General features: G+C 36.8%; 1 protein-coding gene across 4 annotated transcripts in view; it reads right to left on the reverse strand.

The window, feature by feature from the left end:
• Nucleotides 1-953: 953 nt before the first annotated feature.
• The window catches only part of ZMAT3 (zinc finger matrin-type 3), a 33083-nt gene continuing 9817 nt past the window's right edge, over nt 954-24219 (reverse strand). For 3 of the 4 annotated variants that reach the window (XM_081235138.1, XM_081235137.1, XM_081235139.1), the window contains exons 3-6: nt 13627-13746; nt 10533-10699; nt 10310-10410; nt 954-8352 (exon numbers count right to left, since the gene is read on the reverse strand). In XM_081235138.1, the coding sequence (XP_081091264.1) occupies nt 8141-8352; nt 10310-10410; nt 10533-10699; nt 13627-13746 (600 nt within the window). In that variant the 3' untranslated portion in view covers nt 954-8140. The remainder of the gene's footprint in view (nt 8353-10309; nt 10411-10532; nt 10700-13626; nt 13747-24219) is intronic. The other variant, XM_081235140.1, reaches the window with a different exon arrangement.

Here is a 24219-nt window from a genome sequence, read left to right on the forward strand (position 1 = left end):
CTATTTCTGATCTTAACAATCTTGTATCAATTTATAACAGACTGGGAAAATTCAGTGTTAGTCTTTTCCATACAGGCAATTTTAAAAGATAACACCCCATGCTTGACCTTGAATAGATTTTCAGCAAACACATAAGCCTCAGAAATGCCTGAAGAAAGAAAATCTGACAAGCTCAAGTGGTTTAAAACTCTGTTTTTATGCCCATTGTCGTGGCTTTCTTTTAAGCTAAACGTCTCCTGTAGATGATTTAATAAAATGTGCCAATGCCTTGAGTATTTTACAACACACAGATTCAATGCAATCTGTTCACTTCATTCAGAAACACTTTTTCTGTGCAGACACAAGAATTTTTCCCACGACAGTAAGTGTATGTGTCTTGCATCCCAATTAAAAAAACCACAACAGCACCTTCCAGGCTTATAATCTTTTTAAAATAAGCATTCAAATTCAAAAGCACATTGCATACAGTTAACCAGAGTACTTAAAAGACCATATCCCAATAATATATTGTTTATATAAGCTGATTATATTTGCAAGAGTATTTTATATGTGAAATACACAAAAGATTAGCGGGCATATACGCCTTTTAATATGTGTTTATTTCCAGAAGCAGCAGTTATGGTCCCGCTAAGCAACTTTTCTCAGAATTTGAAGGAAAGATAAACTTTAAAATATATCAATAAAATTGAGAACTCGCTCCAGTCCCAGGCGAACTCCAGTGATGGGGGAAAGGGGTAGGTAGTGTGGGCAGCTGGGTCAATTCTACTGCAAGCCCAAGTAGCTGACAATACTCTGCATGAGTTCAAGAAGCAGGTGGCAGAGTACGTGCAGACTGATAAATGGTGAATCCACAGCCATCAACCATCTGCATCAAAAAGAACACCTCAGCACCTCAGTGCTGACAATGTACCTTCTTTCCTTGATCTCCAACTCATAAGCAAGTGATGTGCAGACAAGACTCAGAAACTCTTTTATTAAATTGAACACAAAATGACTGTTATAATAATGTCAAGCCTTTATCAGAAATCAATATATAAGTGAGTATACACAGCCAAAATGAGCCATCAACGTAAGCAGTGTAAATTTTAAATAACTTTCAGATTTCTCTATCCAATATGCTGAAGAAAATAAAACCAAAAGAGCAATTTCAGTTTCACAATTCACAGTTGAGTGGTTTTAATCCCATGACACTTTTGTCATTTATGTAGCCTCAGAACACAAACAGATTTCCAAAGTGGTGACTGGCACATAGCATATACAGCATATACAGATGTTAAACCCCTGTATGACATTTAGGGAAAATTGTAGGAAACAATCCCAATTTCATACAGTTTTGGCTGGCATTTTTTAGCTATATCCTTTACCAGAGACATTGTCCTAGTGAAACAGTAAAAGCAGTTTTAAAAGTTTGCCATGCCATTAAATGAAGGGTTCTAAAGCCTCCCTTGGTTTTCCATGATTTTATTCTCTAATTTAAAACAATGACTGCGCTAAAATGCAACATTAACAGTGAAAGCAAAATCAGTTTTGCTTCTGGATCTAGAGCATACATCCAAGAGAGGCAACTTATTGTCCTAGCAGATACATGAAATGCTTTAGAGCAGAGTCTGACATACTCTAGTAAGGCATTTCAAAGCAGACACACCATACCCAAAGTAAATTATTATGGCAGCCGAGGATACCACAAGGTGAACACCAATTAATACAGAATAACATGAAATTCTTACAAAAAGACACATTAATTTACAAAACCACAGAAAGATGCTCAAGTACCAAAAGAAGGCAAAACAATGACCAGCCACTCTAAAAGAGTTTTGTTCCCATAAATGCCAGATTTTTCAGAGTAGAAATAAACTGCTTTATATGTGCTTTGCCCTAGGGTAATATCGTTCATCCAGACACATGGGGTTACTTTTCCTTAAAAAAATATATCATGTAGAGAATATACATATAATCAGCGATATAGAACATTTATTTTCACTAGTGAGGGGGTCACTTAAGCACTTACATAGAAAGAGTTATGAATGAATCAAGAAGGTTATATAATGCAAAAGGAAATCTGATAAAACCTGTATTGTTAGTGAGATTTTTAGCAGTTGCATTGACTTAATGAGGAACTCTGACCATGGAAAAATCTTGAAGTTCAAAGAATTGTGAAATGTCTAAAAATGAAAGTCTAATTAGTAAAAATACATATTTTCATTTTAAGGGCCCCAAAGGAAGTGTTATTTTGAAAGCCATGAATTTTATCAAGCAAGCACAAGAACATGCATCAGGAATACTGACGTTTCAGTTCTGACTTACCCGCTGAATCTTCATGACCTGCAATAAGTCACTTAAATTCTTCCAATTTTGTCCACAAAAAAAATTGGCATAAAAATAAAGGCATATGTCAAAACTTTTTCCTAAACAGTACTAGAGTAAAGCTGAAGATGGTTACTAAGGCTCACAATTTCAACAACTCATCGTACAGTACAATCATTTTTAATCCTGCTAATTATGGCTAAGAGAAAGCATGGGCAATTACAATTCTCAGGGAAGTCAAAGGCTTTAGATAAATTAATGGTTCCACTTTCTAAACTACTCAATCTGTTCCCGTAGAGTTGATTAAAACAGCTAATAGTCTATGGGGTTGACTCTTTACTCCTCTCTACCTTCTGGTAGAACATGTGAAAGTAGTAAAAGAAGTGATACCATGGAGAAAAGCAGCAGTAGATTGAAATGAGGTATAAGCTGATTTAATAAACCCCAATCAGTAATTTACAGTTTTCTAAAGAAGCTGCATAGTTCAGCAAAAATACATCATAAGAGGAGGGGTAAAGAAAAAATTATTGTCATGAAGCTTTAAAATGTATGACAATTAGCATTTAAAACGACCAACACCAGAAAACTTCAGTTTGAAAAGGAGTCATCTTCCCTCACTCTAAGCACATACAGAAACTGAAAGAGGAAGGCTAAAGTCCACAGGAGAAAAGGACATATGTTAATTGGCTCAGGTTTTCAACTTCATACACAGCTTTTTAAAAGATGTTAATATGCAGACAAATATTAAACTACAGTTAATGCCACCTATGCCGAAGTAGTTAAGGGAAATGTCTGAAATTTACATTAAAGTGTGTATTTTTTAAAACTCCCTTGTTTGATGGATAAATAGAGGGATAGACAGATACGCAGTAATACAAGTACTGGAGAATGTTGATGGTAGAATCTAGTGGTAGTGTATTGTAAAATTCTTCAACTCTATATTTAAAATTTTTCATAATAAAATGTCAAGAAAAATGTTAATATTTCTACAATAAAATTAATTTAGCGGTGTGTTTTAAAGACATAAAGTACTCAGGCAATTTAAAATTTTAAATTAATTGAAGTAAGGAAAAGTTTGCTTTAAAACACCTTGAACCTGATCTGTGAAGATGCCTGTTTTTAATGTAGAGATGAACTAGCACAATTAATAAGTATTGTGAAGACAGTCTCTTCACACATTTCATTTGCAAATACATAATTCTATCCTCTCTACAGTATTAGATAAGTTTGAAAAAGACACTGGAATAAAGTTTTTCCAGACTTCAATATCAAGCTCTCCCAATCCACCACACTACTATTCACTAAATATAAATATAATACAGATCAAGGCGGAAAACAAAAATGAATGACTGTTGCCAGCCTGGGACAACTGGATTCATTTTCAGGATGTATGGTTCCTGATCAATAATGATACAGTCTTACTCAATATCAAATTGAGATTGCATAAAGAAAAATAAAAGATGTAGAACACAGAATGCACATAAAGCTTTTTTATTCCAAGCTCCTGTTTTATGAATCGTGATTAATGGCAATAATTCTATCATGTCTTCTCTCTGTGAAATGCTAAAACTTGCTAAAGGCACTCATATTCTGGGCTTATCAAAGACAGGGTCACATGGTACCATAAGCCAGTTTTTTTTTTTGGTAGCTACCCAGAAAGGGAGTTGATAAATGATCCTCCCATTCATAACAAGAAGGCAAAGTCAAACAGCTATCAGTAGAAATATCATATGAGAAGCTATTTACACAGCTATTTGTCCATTCAGTTAGATTGATAGTAATAGCTCACAATGGCAGGGGTCCACCACCAAAAAACTAAAGCAACAACAAAACATTCTTTATTATGCCTGAAGCTCCTGAAGGGTGATTTGGCTGGTTAAAATTAAAAAAGTTGGTAAGGTGGAGTATTTTTAAAATATCTGTTCAAAAGCCTGCATTAAACTTTTGCCTATACTGACAAAACATTTCTCTATCTCTAAAGCAGCTCTGTTTTCTTTAGTACATGTCCCACCAAGTTTCTTTAGAAGGTACTTCCAGCCTGTGTCTGACACTGAGGAAACAAAACAGATTAGGTTCCAAATCCATCACTCCTAGGCCTCTTTGTAGAGGATATTATGCAGAACAGTTACCTGTGTCCCCTGACACAAGCAAGACTCGTTTCACATGGGTCACTGGATAGTCCTCAAACTGTCATTGCTCATAATCCCAGCCAATTCAGGAGTGAAGGAATCATTAATCCCACCACTAATCCTTCGAGTCTATCTACAGAAGAAGATTTAACTACACATAGATATATACATATATCCTTTTATCCTTGTTCAAAGTGTAGATAGTGTATCTACAAGCAAGCACACCAGTACTGGAGAAAGCTCTGTAAAATAAAGTGGAAGATCTCATGCTTTCCTTTTAGCTGTTTAAGTAAGAGGGACATGGGGATGATCTCTGATAGCCATGATTCTTCATTCAATCTCAGGGTTTCAAAAATTCTAAATGGTTTTCTAAGTTTACCAACTAATGAAAAGGGGCAATAGGGAGGAGGAGTTGGAGGCGGAACTTTTTCTAAATGAATCGTATAAAACAATTATTCACCTTGCAGAATTCAGTGCAATAGAGACAAGCAGACAAACGTCATAAACAACATGCACATATTTACAAGTTGTAGTACGTGATACACAAAGACAAGACCAACAAAGTGTTTTCAATGTGGGGTCCAAAGGATTACATGGCACACTTGGTTCTGTAGCTGAACATTTTTGAAAAAACACTTCGAAGGCATAAGCAATCCAATCTTTTAATTGGAACACCAAAATTTTTCCTTCACAACTTCTTGCCCTCAATATCTTAGAAGAGTTTCTAATTGTTATCTTCGAACACTGATTTTTGAATGACAACTTACACAGAGATATTCAGAGAAAAGAGACTTTGATGCTCTGAGTTCTTCTTGCAGATTACTGGAATCTACTTATTTGACTAAAGATTTTCCATTGGTTAGGCCTCTGTCCGTCCTTATATACAGAATATAAAAAGATACTAACGTGATTCCTGGGGAGCAAAGGGTGCAAATTCTAAAGCACAATAAAGAGCAGGACTCGATTTCACTAAATGAAACCAAATGAGATCACGTATCACTGACTGCAGTAGTAACAACAGCCTTATTTGACAGGGGAAAAAAAAACCACTGTCTGTAAGGAATGCATGAGTATGAGAAATTGTACCATGAAGAGATGTACTTATTTAGGCATTTCCTTTCTGACACCTCTGTCACCCTTTGCCTCACCTATGGAACACAGGAGAACATTGCAAGGTAACAAGCTCAAAACACAACCCACTGTCAGAGAGATGTGTGATTTTTTTTGGACGTGTATGTAACCTTTATAAATGATCACAGAAGTTATTTATCAACTTCCTAGAGTTTGGAAATTAAGGAGCAAACCCAGCTATTGTAGGCAATATGGTATCTAAAGTGTAATATAAAACAAATACATCACTCTTTTTTAGTGCAAAGAAATATAACAAGTAAGAATTAACACTATAAATCTAACATTTTTCTTTAAAAGAAAATGCGTTTATGGATTCATAACATCCATTAAGGGCACTGAGAGATGAGAAACCTGAATATGCAAGGCCAGGAAAAACATTAAGGCCTTAAGTCCACTGCTGTTATATATATATAATGAAATTGTTATGTGGGGAGAGTAGAGGGAATCCTTCCTTTAATTTTATTTGCAAAGGAAAAACCGAAAGTGGATGAATGCCACTTTTATAAAATGTAAATTCTTATCCACAATCTTTTACTGTTATCTAAGGATTCAATGAAATCTTCTCTATGGTACATAGAGCACATAAAGCTATATGTACATAGTTTTATACATATATGTGTGTATATATATAAATACATATATATACACACATACATACCTATACATGTGTATACATATATATAGTCACACATACAGAGAGGGGAAAAAATGAGATTTTTAAATAATCACAGAATCATGTGGCCAGAACAGTCATATTAAAATCTACCAAAAAATTATACTTAGCAGCAAAATGAGTAACCTACTGACCAATAAGATAAGCTCTAAATTGCCCTAAAATAATCAATTATACTTTATAGATTACTACAAAAAGGGTTATTATACTAAGAGTCACAGGTCTAGATAGAACCTCAACAGAATATTATTTCATTCTTCTGTTTCTGGGAGAAAATAAAATTACTAAGCAATTTTACTTTTCAAAAAACCACCACGTCAACAGAAGGGCAACTTGGTGGTGTACCAGAGGTTAATCACAAAACTTAATTTTAAATATGGGTCTAGTGTTTAAAAATTGTTCAGAAGTACTAAAGGAGAGGAATGATGATTATAATTTTCCTTCTCCTCATCTCTTTGCCTACAGAATTTTCAAGGAAAAATAGGAGTTTTATTTTTAATTAATAATATAAGCAATCAAAAGTGAATTTACCATAGTGCAAAGATACTGCTCAATATAAACTACCTGGTGAACATGGCCTTTCAAAAGAAGTATGGATGAGCACCAGTCTTATCCATGTAAATATAGTAAATAGGTAAAATATGGTTAATGAAAGTTCATAGAATCCTCCATTATTTAATCTAGATATAACACTAGAGCTTCTCGTTTTAAAAACAAAGAACAAAAATAATAATACTGTTGAAATTATCAGATATGAAAGTAATCTATATTTTTATTATCTTCAAGGACGCTAGATTATAAAGAATAATGCCAACGTTCAGGTATTTTTCTATTGGAAATGATGACACTAAAATTTGATTAACTTTAAAAAAAAATTCTTCTCTATCTCAGAAATAGTAAAGGTGTGGTATTTTTCAGGACAGTCAAACTAGCAAGACAAAGAAGAATGTAAGTAAAACGTGAGGATCTGTTTACCTAAAAAGTCTACCAAAACAAACATCAAGGGATATGAACTTACAGTTGAGACCATCATATAAGTACATGTTATTATCATCAAGTAAGTCTAAATTGAAATATCAAACACATTTCATTTCCTAAAACCAACTGAAAAAAACGTATTTTTTTAAAAAATCACATCTATTCTAAACTCATTGGATATTCAATTGTGGGGCTTGGAAAACCCACAACATAGCTGGGGCATGAAAATGAGCTTATTGGATAAGCTAATTCAACTGGGGGGAAAAAAGAGGCGGGAAGAAGGTGAATTTAACTTTGTGAAATTCACAACTGGAAATGAAGTTTCACTGTTTGGAAGTACACAAGCACGTTAGAACTGTCTGAATCCAAGAAAACCTGCATTTCAATAATTGGAGGACATGATAAAGAGAAAAACTGTCCTGGGAAGGACTCTAATGCAGTTTTACATAGTATATCCTACTGACAATGCATTGAGTTGAGGTGGTGATTCCAAAGAAGCCTTGGGAAACTAAAATCTTTGCTTACCTGTTTTTACTATGATCTGAAGCAAGAACTCAATAAAATTATTTATTTAGCAGTACGTAACATTAAAATTACAAAAAAAGATGAAGTTTTTAAATAGCTAAAGCTCTAAGTGGTCAGGCTACTAGTTGACCAGAACTTGGTCAAGATAAAAAGTTATTTCTCATGGGGTAGGTAGGTCACAGGCTTTAAGCAGATCAACACAACTGACCTGAAAAAGCATCATGACTTAAGCACGTTCTCTTCCTTCCCCAGTTTTGACACCTCGTGATACCACTGCAGGTTAGGTGTATTAACATTAAGCAGAGGAATGTACTCATATCAAAAGAACCACAAAGCAGAACATGTTGACAGAAGGCAAACAACAGGCAGGACAAGCTGCTCTATCTGAATATGACAATCACTATACATATCCCAGATTCTCCATCTCATTCCTGTACCGCTGTTCAGACACCTTGCTTTTATGTTGCTTGCTCTCTAAATGCTGCCGGAATTCCATTTCTTCGCCAGCCCCAACATTACACATGGAGCAGTAAAACTGGCCACTTGGAGTAACGCACATGGCCAGATCACGTGGAATTCTCTGCCGAGAGCGAGGATTGAAGTAAGGACCTGCTAAAGCAAGAGGCAAAAGTAATGTATTCACTTCAACATACTAAGTGAATGGTGGTCTGACCAATTATCACCGTAATTTGTAATTCTAAGCTCAAAGTATAAAATTCACAGATTCCTAGCTTTAAAAGAATGTAAAGTTAATGGGTTTTTTAAATTACAATTTTATACAGGTTCAACCTAAAAAAGCTAAAATGATTCCTCCAACTATCGTCAGAAATGTTACTGTAGAGCCAGACCCAAACTCTAAATGGCAATGTCTCTAAAAAGTAAATATAATTTATAAAATACTTTCATTTCCAAGCATTATATAAAAATCTGTATAATTATGCTAATTCTTTAATCCAAAAATTCTACTTCTAAGAATTATACTAAGAAAATGTTGAGAATTTTTGCATAGAGATTTATGAGCAAGGACATTTATTTCATCAGAGTTTATAAAAGCTTTTTTGGGAGGGTGAGGGGAAAGGAAAGATCCAAAAATATAACTCAAAAAATCATGGTAATGAATGCAATGAAAAACTATACAGTCACTAAAAACAATGTTATAGAAAACTCCTTAGTAACAATATTTGATTATAATATGCTATTAAGTAAAATAAGAATATCACAAAATATGATTACATTTCCACTTTACAGAAGTAACATACACAAAGAACTGGAATGACGTATACAAAAATGGTGGAATTATTGATAATTTTTTTCTTTACGTAACTGACTTCTTAAGTTGGACCAGTAGTGCAATCATTTTCTGCTTTTCCTTTCTACTATAATAATAAACATTTAAGGCTTTTCTCAAAATGTTACTTTAACTTCATGCTACAAATATTGATGTATTTTTATTACTATCTGGGTCTAAGAATTCTCCATCACCAGTATGATTTCTTCTTTGGCCCATGAGTTATTTAGAAATGTTTAAAAACTTCCAAACACATAAAAATTTTGTTTGCTTTTTTATATTTTTATTATTGACATCTCATTTAATTGTACTCTGATCAGAGAACATAAGTCTAAACAACCTTCTATCCTAAAGTTTTTTTAATCTAATATTAAGAGACCTATCTCAGCTTCCTTCATTTCAGCTGAATATTTTTTACCTAATCTTAAAATCTTTGTCTTTTAACTGGGACTTTAGTAAGTTTACATTTATTGCAATTATTGATATGTGTTTAGATTTTCATTAATCTTATTACATTGTGCTTTCTACATGTCCCTTTTTTCTATGCTTCTCTTGCCTTTCCAATTAGCTTTTTGTTGTTGCTGTTTGTTTTACTGTTCACATGAGTGACCTCTGCTCATATGTGTATGCATTGGAGGCTGGGGTAGGGAAAGGATGAGGGACTTCTCAGTCCTACTCTCCCTACTGAAGGTAATCAGAAAATGTAGGAAATATTCCGATAAACTAGTAATTCTGAACTGAAGGTATATATCAGAATCACTGAGGAAGCATTTTCAAAACACACATATGTCTGAGAACCACTCTAAATTTCCTGATTGAAAATCTCTAAGTCATGGTTCAGCCATGTGTATTTTATAAAAACTCCCCAGATAATCTGAGTCACTATCCTGGTTAAACACCACTGCTATAATTTTTATTTTCCCCAATAAATGGGGATTTAATATGGTGCAACTTTAAACCAAATAGCCCATTTTTATAATGCATCTAAATATCTCAGCTGACAAATACCAGAAGAAACATAAAGGTACTATGATAAGAGACCTTAAAACATAGACTTGATTTAAAATTGAAATAAATAATACACTAAATAGGAAATAAATAAATAAATAAATAAATAAATAAGACCTGAAATAAACACCAGCTTGAAAAACCACTAGACCAATTCCACAAAACAACAGCTAACCCCAAATTCTCAGGGCTATCTATTACCATTAAAGGAAATAAAAATAGAGGAGACCATTTGCAGAACATAGTGAAGGTATGTGGAAATCCACAGAATACCTGAATTATTCTGTACTGCATACATATTTCTCCTATTAGGCATCATCTTATATTCATTCCCTTCTTTCCGGGTCCGCCGTTGACCAACCTCTGAGGATTCTCTGGAGAAGAGAAATTTTAAAAGAGTAAGACTTCTAAACAAGGATCCCTTTCAACTCTTTTCTCTCTAGAGACAGTTAGTCTCACATAACACGCTGGCCTAAGAGAAAAGAGCAATACCTACGAGAATGAGTTACTCTGAGCTTCCGCCAGCCGCAGCCTCTTGGCATGATTCTTCCCTTGATAGTGAGCCTGGGCCACAGCCGGAGAACTGAAGGAGGCATCACAGAGCTTACAGTAATCATTCTCTGTGGCCAGAATCACTCTGCCTCCTGGCTTAAAGGAGCTCATCTGACAGCAAAGACACGAGAAACAAGGTTTTAAAATGTGCACTTTATTCTCTTCTTCTCCTCAAAGTTCCTTCCTTCTAAGAGTTGAAAAATAACCGAACGTTATGGCATGACCACGAACACTCAGCTTTATAAGGACAGGAAATAATTCATTCCAGAAAGAAAAAAAGAAAAAATGGCTGGGAGGCAATCATGGTTTTGCATTACAATCACCTGTGTACCAAACTGATGAATGCCTCATTGCTATCTCCATTGAAGAAATTTTAGAAAAGAAGTTTAAAAACCCAATATGTAAGATTTAGGGCAGTACAGGTAAGGCCTAAAATCACATTACCAGAAAGAACAAAGTCCTCCCAGAATCCATCAACAAGTATTTACTGAATGCCTACTGTTTATAGGGCTTGCTACCTAATGCAAAAGTGATATACAGACATGTATTTAAAAAATGAGCCCCTGTCCTCAGAGTCTGTAAATTAGCTACAGATATAAGATAATTAGGGGGGAAATAGCCAGCAGATCCAGACAATTGTATTCAGGTTGGGAAACAGTGAGTTAAGGGAAACCTAACACAGTGCCTGGAAAATAGTATGAACTCAGTAAGTATTACTGGGTTAACAAAACATGACACATTAGATTTTGGCTAAAGAAGAATAAAATATACAATAAAGAATCTGGAAAGCATATCATATCAGGACCAGCTGAAGGAAATAGCACTGTTTCACCTGGAAGGGAAGATTTTTATGGGGACAGGATAACTGTTTTCAAAAATCACAAAGGGCTATGCTATGAAAGAAGCCTAAGGCTGTTTGCCCAGGAGGGTGGAGCATGTTGAAAACAGTCCCTAACAGGAAGTAGGTGTCCATTTTTAGAGCAGCCTTCAGGTATTAGCACTGTGACAACTACTCAGCCTGAAGATCTCTCTGGGTATTTTCCTGTCCTCTGATTCTCTCTTTTTTTTTTTTTCTTGGTACGCGGGCCTCTCACTGCTGTGGCCTCTCCCATTGCGGAGCACAGGCTCCGGACGCGCAGGCTCAGCGGCCATGGCTCACGGGCCCAGCCGCTCCGCGGCATGTGGGATCTTCCCGGACCGGGGCACAAACCCGCGTCCCCTGCATCGGCAGGCGGACTCCCAACCACTGCGCCACCAGGGAAGCCCCTCTGATTCTCTTTTTAACATATCTCATTTTCCCCACAAATTCATGAGGACATGAATAGCTGATATTGCTATCCACACTGTAAGTACTGAAAAACTGACACTCAGAAAAGTAAAATTATACCATGGTGTTTAGCAGTAGAGGTCTAAGGTCAAGAGAAATCATTGCTCCACCACTTTATAAAATTTGTAACACGATGAACAAGTTACGTAGTTTACCTGGGCTTTTAATAAACTTCCGGGTGAAACTAATGCTGCTGGCCCATGGATCATACTTTGAGAAATAAGGTCAATACCTCCGAGTTGTTGCAAACATTAAAAGAAGTCAGGACCCAGGGCAAGAATGAGGCAAGGGAGGCACTTGCCATGGGCACACAATTTAAGGGAGCATCAAAAAACTCAGCAATCAGGATTAAAAATACTTAATGGGGGGCTTCCCTTGTGGCACAGCAGTTAAGAATCCGCCTGCCACTGCAGAGGACACAGGTTCGAGCCCTAGTCCGGGAAGATCACACATGCCGTGGAGCAGCTAAGCCTGAGCACCACAACTACTGAGCCTGTGCTCTAGAGCCTGCGAGCCACAACTACTGAGTCCACGAGCCACAGCTACTGAAGCCCGCGTGCCTAGAGCCCGTGCTCCGCAATGAGAGGCCACCTCAATGAGAAGCCTGTGCACCGCAACGAAGAGTAGCCCCCACTTGCCGCCAACTAGAGAAAGCCCGCGTGCAGCAACAAAGACCCAATGCAGCCAAAAATAAATAAATAGAATTTAAAAAATACTTAATGGAATATTTTTACCAATCAAACTTATTGCAAAAAAATCAATGAGGAACAAAATATCAAATTTTTAAATAAAGACAGGATCAGCAACAGTGCCATGCCAAGCCACATTGCTGCCTAAGGCAAAAGGAAAATTAATAACACTTATTCTGTCTTTAAGTTTTTGACATTTTGTTCACTGTTGACTTTTTCACGTTAATTTTGAATTTTTAAAATATCACATTATTTATCTTGATTACTGAGTATTTTGGCTCCCTCTTAAATTCTGTGCCTAAGTCAAGTGCATCCCTCATCTCACCCTAGGTCCAGCTCTGAATGAAGTAATGCATGAAAGGTGCTTAGCATAGTACCTGGCACAGTAAGTACTCAATTAAAGTGATTATTATTTATTATTATTTATGACCTATAGAAAAATAATACTTCAAAGACAGAGTAGCATCCATACTTCAGAGGCTACTGAAGTACAGGAATATCTTGCCTCAAAGCACCTGATCTATCTCCCAAAGAGTGAAAGGAACTTGGCTCTCAAGTGTGTGTCATGATACCAAAGTCCAGAAAGAGTTTATACAGGCTCTCTGCATAGAGGTAAGAAAAGGGCAGCCTCAAGAAACTGATCTTGCTGGAAAGCAAAATATAAAGCCAATGGGATTAACTGCAATAGAGATATAAATGTTTAAAAATCTTTCATTCAGGGCTTCGCCTAGACATTCAGGGCCATATAACCCAGAATTTTGAGAAATGCATAGAGGAAGACTCATGAAATAATTTTGTTTCATCATTTCATGCACCATAACCAAAGCCAGTGAGAAATCTTGGGATTCATGGATTTTTGCATGCATTAAATCCAGCACCACGGAGTTCAAGGAGTTAAAAGCACTAAGTAGGACCTTTTAGGAATATTTGCTCAACTGTACCTTGATGGGCACATAGACAACAAATTTTACCCATGACCATCTGTGCACAGGACAGCACCCACCTTGACACACATGTCTCACCTGCGGAGGGACTGGAACAGCTGGAGTAGCCACAGGTTCCACTGCATTGCTCATTCTGGCAGGAGGAGGACAGCTGTTTGCTGCATAGTAATTTCGGAGTTTCTTACCATGATTTTTACCCTAGAAGTAAAACGAGATGAGAAATCACTGTGAGGAAAATTTGTCAAATTGAGTTAATGTATTTATTAATAAATAAATTTTATTCTTTCAGAGATATGCAACAGTGGGATAAACAGACTGCTAGCTAGATTTGATTATTACATCTTAAAGTAGAAGAGTCTACTCTTTGATTCTAACAGAATGATTAAATTTATCTGGGAACGATAAGAGAACAAAGCCAAAAGACATTAATTTCCTATATATTTCTGGAAAAGTACCACATTTTCCAGATCTGTGTCCTCTCCCAACTTGTTGCCATTCATATGCCACCGCCTAAATATGAATTTTATGACACTCTGATCTAATCTACTTTATAAGTCAGTAATGAAATGGGTAATCCAATTACTTTTACAAAAATAGCACTTACAGAGCATCTTTTTACTTACAAAGAACTCTCATATGCATTAGCTCATTTGCCACTCACAAAAATCCTGTAAGAGGAATTTGTTAATGTTATCCACATATGACAGCTGAGAAACTGCAATCCAGAGAGTGCGGGGAACTTGCCCCCAACACCTTCAGGAGGCCTAGCAGTGGGGCCGGAGCTTGAGGCAGGCCTTCTGAATCCAAAGCAAGGCCGTTTTTCAGTACAGCATGATGGCTTCAGTATACACTGTGAACCTCTATGGCTTTCCTCTCTCATCATGTTTCGTTTAATTTATTAGTCACAAGTTTATGGCTGAGCTGATACAAACTGGTGGGAAGGGTCAGTGGTCTAAAAGCATTCTAAATGAGGGTAAAACCGTATATTATTCTTTAAATTGCACTGTAAAATCCAAACCTGTAGACAAATATTTATTCACCATCTACTACATGCTAAGCCCTAGAAATAAATAGGACTAGCATATGGTCTAGAGGAGGAGACAGATATGTAAGCAGTTAAAGGAATGAGCTAAGTTCCACTTTTTGGCCACTGGAATGCTGTAAAGGTGCTTTTACCGTGGTCACAGTGATCTCCAGGAGTCAAATACAACAGTCACATCTGTGCTGTCATTATGCTCTCACTCTAAGAAGCACCAAACTATTCATACTCCCTCCTTCTATTGTCTTCTATGACTACCTCTTACCTCCCTACCTCTCATTCTCTATGCTGCAGCGTCCAATGCACTACCCTCAGCTCTCTTTTATCTCCATCTATATGCAAACTCTAGGTTGTTATACCCAGTCTCCCAGCTTTAAAATATAATCAATAAGTTGGCGACTCCCAAAATTACCTATCTCCATCCCTGTTATGAGCTGATTGCTTGTGTCCCTCCAAAATTCCTATTTTGAAATCTAATCCCAATGGGATGGTATCTGGAGGTGGGACCTTTGGGAGGTAATTAGGTCATGAGGGTAGAGCCTAATTAATGCCCTTTAAAGAAGAGGCCAGAGAGCTCCCCGGCCCTCTTTCCACCATGTAAGGATATAAGGAGATATCCTTATATCCTTCTATATAAGGATATAAGGCTGTCTGCAATCTGGAAGAGGACTTCGCCAGAACCCATGCATGCTAGCTCTCCGATCTCAGACTTCCAGCCTTTAGAACTGTGAGAAATAAATGTCTGTTGTTTAAGCCACCCAGCCTATGTAACTTTATAGCAGCCCCAACAGACTAAGACAATCCCTGACCTTCAGAGCCATATGCCCAACTGCCTTCGTGCGATCCACACATTGCATTCTTAAGAGGCATATCCAACTTAAAACATCTAAAACATAAATTTGGGTTCCCTCCCCACCACAGAACTTTCTCATCAGTGCCACCACCACTATTCACCCACATGTCAGTAAATGGCCCTACTCTCCACCCAGTTACTCAAAAAAAGCCGAGGGGTCCTTTTCTTGAGTCCATCCCTCCTTAAAGCCAACACATGCAACCTATCAGCAAGTCTTGTCAGCCTACCTCCAAAATATATTTCCTAAGTCATTCCATTTCTTTCCATGGACACTCAAATGCCACAATACTCCACGCTACCAACTTTTTTCACTTGTAGTAGGCAGCACCTCCTAACGGTCTCTGCTCTACACTCTCATCCCCCTAGCGTTCTCCTCATATAAGCCACACTGACAATTCTAGACATAAGTCACATCTTGTCACCTCTCACTTAAAATCTTCCAATGGTCTCCCACTACACACAAACTAAAATCCACAACTCTTACCTGTAAGTCCTGTTTGATCTGGTCCTGTCTATTCTCGGACTGATTTCACACAGCACCCCTTCCTCCTCATCACGTTCCTGCCTCACGGCCCATCATGCTGTTCCTTAAACATGCCCAACACATGGACTCTAGGGCCTTTGTACTCGCTATTCCTTCTGCCTAGAATGTTCTTCTTTCCAATCTCTACATGGCTGGCTCCTTCTTATCTTTCAGGTCTCAACTCAAACAGCATCTCACTCAACCTGAGGTGTCACCCCCATTGCCCAAACCCACTCCCCACACACACTCTCCGTCACACCGCCACACTGTCTGCTTTCACTTTATCATAGTGCTACTTGTCACCATCTGAAATAATGTTTGCTTATATTTTCCTCTTTCCTACCCTCTGGAATGTGGACTCCTTGAAAATAAGGGCCTTGTCTGTCTTGTAGAGCCCCAATTTCTAGAACAGTTTCTACCATATAGTAGGCAATCAATAAATATTTGTTAGATAAATGAATCACTATTATAGTGGAGATAAGGAACAAACTGCTAGGAGAACACAGAGAAGGAATGGCTTACTTCTGCCTGAGTGTGCCAGGGAAAGCTTCCCTGAAAAGGGGACGTGTGAGTTATCTTTTAAAATGAGCAAGTTTACTAGGCAGGTAGGGAGTGAGGGGAAAGAAAATTGGGAAAGAGGAAATAGTGTGAGCAAAGGCCCAGTCTGCTGGAGAGATGGTCTTCAGGATCCTTTGGAAAAGAGGTAGGAATTGATATACACAGGGAGTTAATTATTCATGGTTTTGTCCATGATACAGAACTCAGACTTTAGAGGCAGTAGAGGGGCCTCTGAATGACTTTAAGCAAAGCAGTTACATGACTGGATCGCATTTGATAAAGATCATGGGAAATGTGAAGACAGAGAAGAGAGCCAAAGACAAAGCCCTAGGATGATACAATATAGTGCAGTAGAGAATGAGGATCCAGAAAAATGAGATTGAGAATGCCTGGTTTATGAAGTAAAAGGAAAACCAGAGAAGTGTGGCATTATGGAAGTCTAGAACAAGGTGTTTCAAAAGAAGAGTCTAGGTATATACATTATTAACCCAGGAACTTTTACTTCCAGGTATTACAAAACAGAAACATACATATAAGGAGGTACCTATAATAAATGTTCCCAGAAGGACGGTTTGTAACCAGTGAAAACTGGAAACAACTTGACAGTTTGTAACCACTGAAAAGTGGAAACAACTTAAGTGTCCAACTACAGGATAATGGATAAACTGTTCATACAATGTAACACTATACTGTAGTGAAAATACACATCCTAGGCCATGTGTGTCAACATAAATGATTCTCATAACAAAATGCTGAATAAAAAGAACATGTTGGAAAAGAAGATACGTAAGAGTAATCATTTTAATCTGGGGGTTAAAATATGAAAACCACTACATTTTTTATAGGAAGATACATATGTAGCAAAAGTACAAAAAAGTGGGGGGCGTGGACAATAAATACCAACTTAGTATAGTGGCTACATCTGGGAGCATAGGAGCATCTACTGTTGGGAAAGGACACAGCTTCAATTGAATTGATAATTTTCACTCTTGAACCTAGATGGCAAATACACATGTTCATTATATTAAATACTTTTTATGCCTGAGGGACTTCAAAATGATTTTAAAACACCAACAAAAAAAGGAGTGGTTCACAGGTCAGGACAGAGAAGTAATACTTGGATTTGAAAAGACACAGGTCAAGAATAACTTTGGTAAAAACCACTTCAGTAGAGTAGCAGGGGATAAAAGGTCATATGAAGTGGCTTAGAGAGAGAATGGGAGATGCGAAAATGGAGACAACCCATATAGGTAGCTAGCTATAGAGAAGACTTCTACCATGACAGGGAGCAGAGAAATAGGGTACAGAGTTAGAAGGGGAAATAGGTCTACAGAAGATTTGTTTTAAGATGGCTTAGGCTTCTTTGCATGACAACAGGAGGAAGTCAATAAAAACAAAAGAACAGATGATGCAGGAGCTAAAGCATAGCTATAGAAGCATAGTCCATAAAAAGGCAGAAGAAGATGAGGTACACAGGACTACAGGAGGGATCAACTTCCGAGAGTGTCAAGCATTTTATTTCCAAAGCAGTATCCACAGTAGTATTCGAGCAGATATTGCATCCATACATAACAATAATAATGGCAATTAACAATTCTGAGCACTTATGTGACAGGCAGTATTATAAACACTTCATAAATATTATCTCATTTAACCTTCACAAAATCCCTATCAAGTAGGTATAATTATTATCCCTATTTTACATATGAGGAAACTAAGTTCAGAGAGTTAAAAATTTGCCCAAGAGCTTTCAGACAGCTAGGTAGAGGCTGCCCAGATTTGCATTTCTACACATATCCTTTATGAACAATATAGAACAATAAGAAAAACAAATAAAACTGCACAAAAACCATGTCCTCCATACAACTAGAAGCCACAGAATGCCCAGACTCCAAAATAACTGTAAGTGAAAAAGAAAAAACATCAAATCCCAGTGAGTAATCACTCATGCTCCTGCCACAAGCCTTCACAGTAAGCAAGAGGAGTCCAGTAAAAACTGAAGGACAGAGAAAAGAGGGAGCTAGCAGCAGGCCTAAAATTGCTTTATAACCACGACTAGAAAAAGTAAATCCCTTAATTTTTATAAATACTAAAACACGATCCACTCACTGACTGCTGGAGAGGGACTTAAATGTACACATGATCTGAAGTGGGTATCTTCAAAGTGGCTTCTAGAGGAGAAAAAAGGAAGGGAGAGGCACCCTTTGGCAACTGGCAGGTGAAGGGGAAAAGAAGCAAAACAGGAAAAGTTAGCATCCTTCAGGACAAAACAGAACAAAGCAAAAATCAGAGGACATGCAAACACTCTCCTGACCACCGTAAAAGAAAAAAAAAACTCACAAGTTATTAAAGAACTGGACTTTGATACAGTGATAGAAGAGGTTGCCATTAAGAATTAAGAATCTCATAAACTACCCAAAATCCACATAATGAATAGACAAAAACAAATCAATTCTATACAAAGTTACTACCAAAAAAATCAATACATCTCAGTAAATGAACCACCCCTTAAAAAAAAAAAAAACAGGGCTTCCCTGGTGGCACAGTGGTTGAGAGTCCTCCTGCCGAGGGCTTCCCAGGTGGCACAGTGGTTGAGAGTCCGCCTGCCGATGCAGGGGACACGGGTTCGTGCCCTGGTCCAGGAAGACCCCACATGCCGCGGAGCGGCTGGGCCCGTGAGCCATGGCTGCTGAGCCTGCGCGTCCGGAGCCTGTGCTCCACAACGGGAGAGGCCACAACAGTGAGAGGCCCGTGTACTGCAAAAAACAAAACAAACAAACAAACAAAAAAAACAGAAGAAAACAACACTCCAAACTGAATTAAATATAGTATTCAAACAAAACTTTGAGGATATAAAAAAATCACCTTGAGTCAGGAATTCAAAATGTACAAAGAAAAATGGGCAAAACGTAACAAGAAATGAAAAGAAGGAAAATTAAACTCAGGAAAGAAAAAGATAATTATGTCAAAAATGAGGAGTAAATACAAGTGTCAAAGAAGAATAGACTCAAATGAAAATGTAAAATGAGGCATTGAAGAAAGACAGAAAAGCAGTCAAGAAAATAAAAATGATACAAAGAAAAAATTTTAATGGGTCAGAGAGGAAGCAATGGAAGTGAAGACAAGTAAAGAAGGAATAACTTAAGTAAAACTGAAGTCCCTGAAGAAGAAAAGCAAAACAATCAAACAGAACTAATATTTGAGGGACTTCCCTGGCGGTCCAGTGGTTAAGACTCCACACTTCCAGTGCCCGGGGTGCAGGTTCAGTCCCTGGGTGGGGAACTAAGATCCCACATGCCACTCAGCATGGCCAAAAAGAAAAAAGAAAAACTAATATTTGAAACTATAATTGTCCAAAATTGTCTAAAATTGTCCAAAAGTAAATGAAGATCTGAATCTACATACTGAAAAGGCATACCAGGTATCTGGGAAAATTAACCCAGAATAGTCAAATCTGGGGTAGATCTTTTAAAAGGTATGAGACTTCAAAGAAAAAGAAAAAAGTCCTCAAGCTCTCCAGGCAAAAAGATCAAATAACTTACAAAGGCAAAAGAATTAGAATGGCATCCACAATATGCAAAAAAAGGCAATAATGGAGCAGCATTTAAAAAAAAATAAAGTGTGAAACAAGGATTTTATGTCCAGCCAACTCTTCCTATATCGAGTGTCAAGACTGTAGAAAAACAGTTTTAAATATATAAGACCTTAGGAATTCAATACTGAAAAGTCACTCTTCAGAAACCTATTAGAGCTTCATTCAACAAAGAAATGACTGGGAAAACTTCAGCAAAAGGGCTGATGGTATGTATTTTTATATGTCTAATTGTATCAAAGACTATATAAAAGGTGAAGATGAGGGTGAAAGATCAATGTTCAAATATTATACATTATGATACAGGAAATAATGCAACAAAAAATGGGAAGAAAAAGGAAACAGGAAAGTAGAACAAGCTATTGATTCTGCAATAGGCAACTGTTGGGATACCATTAAAAACTGACAAACCAGACAGTAAAACATTAAATAACCAAACAGGCTGGTAAAATCATTTTAAATAGTATAAACAATAAGAAAATGAAAATGGACTACAAAGGATGGTATGGTGTGACACTTTTCTAAATATACCTTTATGTATGATTCTGACTTTTAGAACTATGTTAACATTTTACAGACTTAGAAAAAGAATCAAAGCCAACAAGAACTGGGGAAGACCCAAAATGAAATACATACAAGCAGAAATAAGCCTAACTATATGAAAAAAATAAATAACATAACTGCACTGAAGGCGGAGGGAAGAAAAAAACTATTCACATATTCACATAGTCTCAAAGTATGGCCCCCATGATACTTATTAAGCACAAAAAGAAAAACAGTAACTTTACAAAGGACAAACCTAGCAGGTAGCACCTTTATAAACTAAGTAACTTTGTAAAACAGTATTTTAACTACACACTGTAATGCTAAAGACAAAAAGAACAATGCACAAATATTTTCTTCTCATTAGTAGGCTTGTTTTTCAAAAGGACATAGATTATCAATCCCTGAACTACTTTATGTGTACTGTGAGTGAGTGAGTGTGTGTCTGTGTTGTGAATAATGAAAGTCCAGGTTTCTCAGTATCAAAGAAAGGAGTTAAACATTAAGATAAGATGGAAAGCTGGAATGAACACTGTCATGTTGTACTGAAATTTTAAGCATCAGCCTGAACTCAGTTTTCAATATGTGTACATATAGATAAATACAAATGTATGTATACATATATATATATTACTAGCTCTGTCATGAGAAGATCTAGAAGCAATGACACTCCAGTACCAAAGGGCACACCTAACACTTAGATTTTGGTTTCTAAATACCATTCTCCAATAAAAGAAACCTGGCTCCTTGAAGAAATGCTTGGCATGGGGAAGGTACAACAAAATCCTGGAATATTTTGTATTGTCAGAAAGTAAGGAACTATGCAAAAAATTATGGAGACATATCAAAAGAACATAAGCAGCAGCCTGAAGGGACACACACTGGTCAAATGTGAAACTGTTAAAACATCAAAATAAATTATAGTAAGTGTTTATATCCCTGGAATAAAATAAGAATCCATAATCCGGGCTTCCCTGGTGGCGCAGTGGTTGAGAGTCCGCCTGCCGATGCAGGGGACACGGGTTCGTGCCCCGGTCTGGGAAGATCCCACATGCCGCGGAGCAGCTGGGCCCGTGAGCCATGGCCACTGAGCCTGCGCGTCCGGAGCCTGTGCTCCGCAACGGGAGAGGCCACAACAGTGAGAGGCCCACGTACCACAAAAAAAAAAAAAAGAATCCATAATCCATTGTGATATTCATTAATTAATTAACTAATTAAGAAGAAAAAAGTTCTTCTTTAAAGTAAAATTCTAACTATAAATGTAGAAAGAATGATTAAAACAGAAAAAATCACCATTTGGCAAACACCACAGTAATAATCGTTGCAGGGAAGAATCATCAATAGATGCCAAAATCACTGAGTAAAAATATAATGAGAAATATTCATGTAGTCTCAAAGTATCCTCCCATATGATACTTATTAAACATGAGAAGAAAAATAATAACTTTACAAAGGAGAACCCTGGCAGGCACCACATTAACCAGTGATCAAAGTTAACAGCACCAGTGATGCAAAATATTCACATCATGTCCTTCCCAATATGAGGAACTGGGAAGGACACAACCTTGGTTCTATGGTATTCCTGTCCAAAAAACCACATAACCTGAATTTAAGCATGAGAAAACAACAAACAAACCCAAATTGGGACATTCTACAAAACAACTCTTCAAAAATTGCAAGATGGTAAAAAGCATAGAAAAACTTAACCCATCCAGATTAAAGAATACATAACAACTACATGCAAAATTTTATCCTGGATTGGATCCTGGAATCAGAAAAAGTACATTAGTAGACAATTGGTGAAATGTAAACAGTCTGTGGATTAGATAATATTGTTGTTATCAGTGTTTATTTCCTGATTTTGCTAATTACACTGCAGTTATATAAAATATTAAATTTGGAGAATCTGATGAGGTGCATTCAGAAATTTTTTAGCAGTGCTTTGTAAGTTAAAAGTTACTCAAATTACCTGGAGATGGAAACAACCTAAGTGTCCATCATTGGATGAATGGATAAAGAAGATGTGGCACATATATACAATGGAATGTTACTCAGCCATAAAAAGAAATGAAATTGAGCTATTTGTAATGAGGCGGATAGACCTAGAGTCTGTCATACAGAGTGAAGTAAGTCAAAAAGAGAAAGACAAATACCGTATGCTAACACATATATATGGAATTTAAGAAAAAAAAATGTCATGAAGAACCTAGGGGTAAAACAGGCATAAAGACACAGACTTACTTGAGAATGGACTTGAGGATATGGGGAGGGGGAAGGGTAAGCTGTGACAAAGCGAGAGAGAGGCATGGACATATATACACTACCAAACGTAAGGTAGATAGCTAGTGGGAAGCAGCCGCATAGCACAGGGAGATCAGATCGGTGCTTTGTGACCAGCTGGAGGGGTGGGATAGGGAGGGTGGGAGGGAGGGAGATGCAAGAGGGAAGGGATATGGGAACAGATGTATATGTATAACTGATTCACTTTGTTATAAAGCAGAAACTAACACAACATTGTGAAGTAATTATACTCCAATAAAGACGTAAAAAAAAAAGTTACTCAAATTAAAAAGTTAATAAAATAAAATAAAACTTGCCCAAAGCCACAAGTAAATGCCCGAGCTGGGGACACTCTTGTTCCAGAGCCCATACCAACATGCTCCACTGCACCTTAGGACAACTAAACACAATTAAAGACTAACTCAGGTACCAGGAACTGTTCTAAATGTCTTAAACATACTAACTTGCAGGTATAAGTATCACCATTATCATCATCATCTTCATGAGGCATAGAGAAATGAGGAAATATTTTCAATATCATACATCTAGTAAGTAGTAAGACTACAACTTGAACACTAGTCTAACCCCAAAGTCCATGATTTCATGTTCTTAACTAATATCCTATAAAACAGATGCTAGAAAAGAAAATAATAAGAAATCAAAAGATCCTTAAAAATTAAAGATATGATTGTCAAAATAAAAAAAAATTCAACATAGCATTAGAATTTAAGAATATCTCTCAGAAATTAAAGAAATAAGAGAGAAGAGATAAGAAGTATGAAGAATCAATCCAGCTAATCCAAGATAGAGCTAAAAGAATTACTGGGAAAAAAAAAGAGAGAGAAAATATAGAGAAGAATATTATCAAGGAAATAGTACCAAAGAAAATTCCCCGGAGTTCAAGAGAAACAGGAGTATGCAAACTGAAAGGATCCACTAGTGCTGACAGGGACAAATGAATAGAGACCCAGACCTAGACACATCCATCATTGTGAAATTTCAGATACCAAGGATAAAAAGAAAGCCTAAAAACTTCCAGAAAAAAAAAGCTCCAAATTAAATTGGGTCACCCACAAAAGAATAAAAATCTGAATAAGATTTCTCTTCAGCAACATTAGGAAGACAAAAAACAAAACAGATCAAAACAAAACACACACATACACAAACACAAAAAAATGCAGTATAGCTTTTAACATTCTTAGGAAAATAATTTTCAGCCTGGAACTGAACTGTCAAATATGAAGATATAATACAGACATTTTTAGAAACACAAAGGCTCAGAA

Source organism: Mesoplodon bidens (assembly GCF_964165515.1).
Source record: "Mesoplodon bidens genome assembly, chromosome: 5".
Taxonomy (NCBI): domain Eukaryota; kingdom Metazoa; phylum Chordata; class Mammalia; order Artiodactyla; family Ziphiidae; genus Mesoplodon; species Mesoplodon bidens.